Source organism: Cololabis saira, chromosome 1 (genome assembly GCF_033807715.1).
Source record: "Cololabis saira isolate AMF1-May2022 chromosome 1, fColSai1.1, whole genome shotgun sequence".
Lineage (NCBI taxonomy): Eukaryota > Metazoa > Chordata > Actinopteri > Beloniformes > Belonidae > Cololabis > Cololabis saira.
Genome location: NC_084587.1, coordinates 17,098,761 through 17,105,914, shown reverse-complemented (window position 1 = coordinate 17,105,914; position 7,154 = coordinate 17,098,761). Strand labels below are relative to the sequence as shown.

The 7,154-nt window shown below is 37.7% G+C and overlaps 1 protein-coding gene across 1 annotated transcript; it reads right to left on the bottom strand.

Annotated features, from left to right (window-relative positions):
• Positions 1–2,434: 2,434 nt before the first annotated feature.
• On the bottom strand, positions 2,435–5,885 carry LOC133451328 (uncharacterized). The gene is made up of 5 exons (XM_061730296.1): positions 5,849–5,885; positions 5,289–5,672; positions 3,005–3,130; positions 2,850–2,896; positions 2,435–2,649 (listed from the first exon to the last, which is right to left on the bottom strand). Exons 1-5 carry the CDS (start codon positions 5,880–5,882, stop codon positions 2,527–2,529), a joined length of 714 nt encoding a protein of 237 aa, XP_061586280.1. The 5' UTR covers positions 5,883–5,885; the 3' UTR covers positions 2,435–2,526.
• Between the last annotated feature and the right edge of the window lie 1,269 nt (positions 5,886–7,154).

The following is a 7,154-nucleotide window of genomic DNA, read 5'->3' as shown; positions in this document are numbered from 1 at the left end:
AATCCCTCTGCATACCATGCGCTACAGGTGTGAGGGGTATATTTTAGTTTGTGGGTTTCCTGAGTTTCACTATTGAGAATGTGTTTGAGGCCAGCTCAGGGATCTTTCCATCTTATAAACAGTCAATAAGTAAGTTAATAAAGAAGCCATTTGACTCTTCACTACTTCCTTGAAGGAAATTGTCTTCTGAGTACATGAAGAGTGACATATATTTATTCTTCAAGGCAGTATGTATGCATGTATGCATGTATGCATGTATGTATATATTTGGGGGGAGATTATTTTGATGTTTAACATTGTTCCCTCACAGCCAAAACCTTTTTTGCTGGAATCCTATCTGGGGCTTTGCTGTGCGTAATTAGCTTATTTTTCCTGTACGTCTGAGTTTTCAATTTAAGCTTGCGCTTCCTACCACAGTCCAAAAAGTAAATACCTTTCTAGTCTCGTCTAGAAAACTTTATCTAGTTGAGGTACGATCAGTTGTCTGCTTATTCCTCTCCAGGGCGCTGTGTCAACATCATGGTGTTTGTCTGGGTTGTAGCTAATGATTACAATGTTTCTGCTAAGTAAACTCTTTTCTGTGTTCAAATTCCTTGTGGGACAAGTTTTAGGGTTTAAATCCATTTAAACGCAGACAATCTCCAGAGCTTTGTCACAGTCGGATCCTGGGTTCTCCTGCTGAGCACTGTTGGCCTGCATCCTTTGGGATTGATTCACTTTGGGCGGACATCAAATGGGGGCAGCTACAGGGGCTGCAAGCCTGCAATAGTTTAGAGTTAGTGACGATGGCATCAAATGTCATTTTAATGGGAATGTCAGAAATGGACACAGTCTTCCAGTCCCTGTGACTTCATGACAGCTGGGTCTTGGTGGACGTCTTTGAAAAGTTAGTGAAAGGCTGCAGGCCAACCTGGACCGTGGCTTACCTGAAGAAGCTGAGACTCAACTGTCATGAAACCCTGGAGGATTATGAGGCAGTGGTCAATTAGTTGAAGCCCTCTTAGTCCAGACTGCCTCCTACTTAGTCAAGATTCATCCTCTGACCCTTCCGTGCCCACCCAATCAGCACGATTTGTTAGTACAAATAGCAGCGGAAAAAAATGTATTATTTTTAGAATAATTGTAACATGATATAACATAACATGTTATAAACACTGTCATTTTTGGACCTTCTTCTAATACAGCCAGTATTAGTTTTTACTGCCCTGAGGACTGTATTTCGCTACTGCTGCTGGCCACCTGATGCCGTGGGCAGCTGTATGTTTTTTATTTGCTCTATAGTCTGGGTTTGTTTCTTTTTTTTTTCTTTGCGGGTTATCTGGATTGATTTTGGAATATGCTGGATCCACAAATTAGTAGAAGTTGATTAACTCACGCATGCATTGAATAATCACAGCGAGACTAAACTTAAAAAACCATGCTTCTAATTCTGCGTGCATTTGTTTTTGTATATAATTTTATCTGCATGCAATAAAACTGTGGCTAAACAAACTGTCTCTTGCCAGTTATACATTATAATTTTGGTGTGTGTTGACGTGAACTCTGTGTCAATATTACATTCTCTCTCATACAGCATTATTATGCTTCAGGGGTTATTGAATGTAATTTGTGTCCTCTATACAGTTGCATGGGGGCTTGAAATTGAAGGACAGATCTCAAGAAAGACTCGGCACCGATAAGACCGTAGTAGAATCAACTATTTCAGTCCACCCTGTAACACTGGTTTCCCTTCATTCTGTGCCCTGAAAATATACATCTTGAAGTCCATTCAGTCCTTGATAATCTTTGATATAGTTGCAAAAACAACTCTTTCTGGTGTTTTTAGGGTGTTACTTGCCTTGAATGCAATGAAAAATGTAAACTTGTTCAATGGAAAACAAATAAAATGAATGCTGTTAGTAACATATGCTGGCCGGCTGGTATTTAGGCTTTTGAAAAAGGAACATCTTTCACTTGTTTCACTGTAGTGGAAAAAATAGGCCTTCTCACATGGCAGCAATGAGTTGGTGTGACTACTGTCAGCAATTTTAGTGTCATTAGCATCATTAGCACCAAACCAATCCATTCTTATAGAACTGGCCTTCCCTGAATTTAACAGCAAGAGGCGTGTTCAGATTAATGGAGGTACATGGAAATGAAGTGTTATACCAGGTGTAAAAGGGAGTGTTTGGAAATCTTTGTGTGGTACTTTGACTTGGGCATACTTTACTTTGTCTCCTTGAAGATTTTTCAAAAGATGCCTCCCTCTTCACATTAGGGTACTCCCAAGTCTCTCCCAATGACTTGGGGTACCCCGATGGTTCCCCCTGCTCCCAAAACCCAACAGGTATAGAAAAGGAATGGATGAATCTTCAATGTCGAAGTGTCTTACAATTTTATGAGGGGGAAAAGGAACATAACAGTGTTTTTCAGGTCCTTTTTTGAAAAACTCAGTTTTATTCTACAAATGATAAAAAAGAAAAAAGATTCACAAAATTAGTTCTTGTCATTTATATGTCAACATCATTCTATGTTGAGGTTAAATCTCTACACCTGAGAGGGCTTGATGGCAGAATATGTGCAGAAGTCTGAACTCTGAGTCGTCGTCCTCCTCTCTGATCTCTGTAATCCTGGACGGATCTCCAGGGCAGCATAACACACGTCTTCAGCCTAAGATTGAACAGTTCTTGTGAAGCATTGTTGATCATGTTGTTGTATGAACATAAAAGCTTTCAGAGGAATTTGTAACAAAACCCAGGACGTTGTCAGTAACAGCACACAGTCTACCTCTGCTGTATTCAGTGTAGATTTTAAAAATGAGAAAGAACAATACTTAAAATAATACTGGTCAATGTATTGCTCTTATTTACCTGTGTCTTTGATGTTTGGTATCTTGTTTCACGTCTCTTTGCTGAATCTTAGGGGATAAAAACACAGATTCTTTCAAATTAGACATTTTAGCATTGGACATCAAAATCATATTAGCACTCTTATTGTATCTGAAGAGATATATAGATGCATATACCTGTTTTCTGGCAAAACTTATAGACCAGAAGAGAAGAGAGGAGTGCGGAGAGAACAGAAACAGCTGGACACAGATACAAGACCAGATTCCAGCACAAATCATGGTCCTGGAGAGCCTTGTTGATGTCTGGATCAAAAACAAAGGTGGAAACATTGGTGAAAATTATTCTATTCCATAAATTGATTTGGACCAGATTTTTGCATCAGATGACCTTCCTGACACAACCATATTTGTTGTGGTTTTATTGATGGATTATTATTTTTTTGGTTTGTTTGTATTAGCACTTCTTGCTGCAACATTGTTCATCTTTTTCTCAATTTCAGCCCATTTTCTTAAGATATATTTCGATCAGATATTAAACTCCCTCCAAATTCTGAAATTAGTCACTTGGATTTCAGATATACATTAAAGTTCATTAAAATTCTGAGAGACTGCTTATTTGACTACAGACGGCTGTTAAACAGGCATAACTACTATAAATTGTAATCATCCTAGGGTTTTTTGGAGCTCCAGTGGCATTTATTTTGAAAGTCAGTGGATATGAAACTTTGGTTGAGAGACATGTGGTAGAGATTGACAGGCTGGGAATTGAACCTGCGCTGCCTGCACGAGGATGGCAGCCTCTGGTGCCCGCTCAACCCACTGCTATTAATTCTGTTATCAAGCCATGTACCTCTGTTCTGCTAGATGCCTCAACAACAACCTGTAAAAACATCTGCCAGTATTACACTCATAAACTGACATCAGTCAAACAGAATATAAAAGATATATAATGTCACCCCAGGTTCACCTGGTATTCAGATCTCTCTTGTTGTGTTTGGCCATTTTATGCCAATTCAATTCCAATTTATTTATATAGCATCTATTACAATACAAGTTGTCTATAGGACCTTTGTAAACCATTGCTTTACATCATGTTAACAAAGATAAAACAGAAGCTATTTTATTTGGAACCACAGCAGAAATGGCATTTCCCCTGGCAGGTTATGGTGATTTGTCTTATAATTGTAATTATTTTGTGGAAGACTTGGGGGTTTTATTTGACAATGATTTTAGATTTGGGAAGCAGATTGAATCTGTTGTAAAATTACATTTTACCAGCTGGGTCTTCTTGCCAAGGTGAAGACTTTCTTCACCTGGAGAAAGTAATTCATGCTTTCACCAGCTCTCCTGGGTGAATTATTGTAATGCCCTGTATGTTGGCATTAACCAGTCTTCACATGCATGCTGTAGCCTGTTTAACTATTACCCTGGAGTCGCCATTGGCTATCAGTCAAGTTAAAAATGCATTTTTAAGTTTTAATGTTTGTTTAAATCAAGGCTAAAAACCTATTTATTTAGAATTACTTTTAATATCAGTGCTGGCACACAATTCTGACAAGTGTTTTTTTTTTATCTTTATTTTAGTCAGCCTTTATGTTTTTAAGTGTCGGTGTTAGTGACATAAAACGTAATATATTCACTTTTTTTTATATGAACTTGTTCTCGACTAAAGCACTTTTTGTTTTCTGATTACTTTTTTTCTTTAATGAACTTATTGCCCCAGCCGCACAGCCGTCTAGCTGTAAGAGCACCTTGCTCTTTTTATTTTAGGAATAGTTATTGACATTAGGATGTGCAAACACTGAATAGGAACAATGATCCCTTGTTGTTTATATTGTCCATTTACTACATATTGTTTCTCTCCCTTGAATTGCTAAGATGATTGGGTACCAAGAGTGAATGTAGAACATATGGATACTGTCAACTGATGACTGACACAACTTCCACAGAACTTCCATCTGCACTGTCAAACTTGCAGAAAATAAAACAAGAAACAGCTCCTGTATGAAGCACTTATTCTTTATTTTCTCTTCTCACCCTGAGACACTTATAGATTTCTGCCACAAAGGTTTTATGCTTCGAAACGGATTTTATTTATGCGTTATGTTCAAATATGATTTTTTTGTCCTTTATCTCCTCTGTGCAAATTTGCTATTGATGTAAAGCACTTTGGGCGGCAGCTGGTTATTGTAAGATTGTAAGATGTTCAATATGGATCTTGTAGTCTGAAATAAAGATTGTAGTAGTAAGGTGCTACATACATAGCGTTTGATTGTTAAAAGGATTGCTGTCCAACAGCTCTTTAAAAGAGTGGATCTTCATGGAACATTTGTTTTTCTAAAGCTATACCATAATATATAGGAAAACATTTCATCACTTCGACGATCATTTAGTCGAATCATATAATTTTTTGTGAACACAATCACAGCCACACATAGATAATTAAAACAAAAGTACTTACCAACTTTGATCCTTGTTGTAATGTAGCCGTAATTGTAAATAATATTCTCAGTCAACTTTTCTTCAACCCTCTCCTCTTTAGTTCCACAGTAGTACAAGCCCTCATCAGAATCAGAGATGTTCATGATTAATAGGTCATGAGAATCAGAAGAAGAGTTATTCACAAATTCATAACGAGGAGGTTTTTGACAGTTGTTCCAATCACCACGACTGAATACATTAAGAACAAGACGTGGCTGTTTCTCATGGGAACAGTTCCTGAACCATGCTATGTATACTCCGGTTGACACTTTGCAGTCGCAGTACAGAGTGATGTTGTCTCCAGGTTTGACTGTCACCTCCATCAGTGATCCAGAAACCCAAAAATGACAGCATAAATCAATTCCTGAAGTAGAAATACAATTATGTTTAGAATAAATGAAGAAAAATTGTCCAATTTAAAAGAAAAAATAAATGTAAAATGCAGCTCAAGAGGTCAACATAAAAAGTTCAAATATTTATAAATTTACTAAATATTTCCTGGAAAATCTCATCTAGAAAATGAAAAAAATGTATTATTACCAGCGGCAATAAGAATGCATCTCAGTCCGTCCATCAGCAATGGTGATTTGAACATGAAATACAGTTACCTAGGTTTCACAAGTGGATGTAATAACCTATGTAGACTTTTTTTTTTCCCATATAAGGACAAGCAGCCGTCAATTGGCTGGTTGAATGGAACTTCTTTTTTTATCTGCTGTGGGTTTTTTTTGGGTGAGTGTACAAATGTACAATGTACAAACTTGAAGATGATGGTTTTCAAGTTGAAGCAACTTTGTGCAAAGGTTATGAGAATTTTAGAATAAATCCTACTGTGCTGCAGATTCCAATTGAAGATCTTTGGATTTATATTGTTTGATATGCTTCATTAATTTTCCCTTCTATCATTATAGGCCACAATATCAACTGCAAATATACTCCATAAATACTCTCGTCTGACTTCAGTCGTCAATTATCCATTGTGGACAATTCTTGATGCAGTCCCACTTCCACCTGAAACCCTTCTGTTACTCCTTCTACACATCTCACTGCTGTCATACAGCCCACTGACATACTTCAGAAACACCCTTTCCATCCTTGATTTGTGATCACCCTAATCTGCTGCAAATCTTTCCTTGATCTCTCTGTATTGCACATCAGAGACATCTATGTATCAATTTAAAAAAAATAAAAACTCAGTAATAGGATAATTATAATAATTGTGAAATTTTGATGAGTCTTTGTAAATTATAGTCTCAGTTTTTTTTTTCTTAGCTGACACGAGTGGCATCTGCTGTGGTCAAGCTGCTATACTCTGTTTGCCCCTGCAATGTGATTGGCTGATTAGATAATTGGATCACATTGTGGATGTAGGGCAGGAGCAAAGCAGCGAGAAAGGAAAAGGGAGCTTTGTGGCCAAGCTAGCCGAGCAGTGATAAACTGGAGGCAGTGTTATTTAAAAAAAAATGACAAGATGGATTTGTTGTCTCTTGGTGCTTAGCAGTAACAATTGCCAGTCAGGAGAAAAAGAAAAAAAAAGCAAAAGGAAAAAGAAAATCCACAATACCCCCTCTGGTCCCATACACATAATCACATCTCCTTTATGACATCACACCCCCACAGTTCAAGTGTCCGCTCAGACTTTCCGTCAGGTTTTCTCCCCCTCCCACCATGCTGCACTGGTGACTGTTGTAACGGGTTTGCACATTTAACAGTCCATTGTTTTGTAGTATTTAGCGGGTTAGTACAGCGTTGTGGCCCGTTACCGTGCATAATGCAGCTCATAATACCTCATCTTCTTTTTCTCTCCTCCACCTACAAACCCATAATCAGGGCTGCACATAAGTGG

Excerpts from the sequence above, each read along its gene's own strand:
- LOC133451328 (XM_061730296.1), bottom strand. The coding sequence starts at position 5,882 with ATGGACGGACTGAGATGCATTCTTATTGCCGCTG. Across the intron at positions 5,673-5,848 it reads ATGCATTCTTATTGCCGCTG|GAATTGATTTATGCTGTCAT; the intron begins GTAATAATACAT and ends TTTCTACTTCAG. Across the intron at positions 2,897-3,004 it reads TAAGTTTTGCCAGAAAACAG|ATTCAGCAAAGAGACGTGAA; the intron begins GTATATGCATCT and ends TTATCCCCTAAG.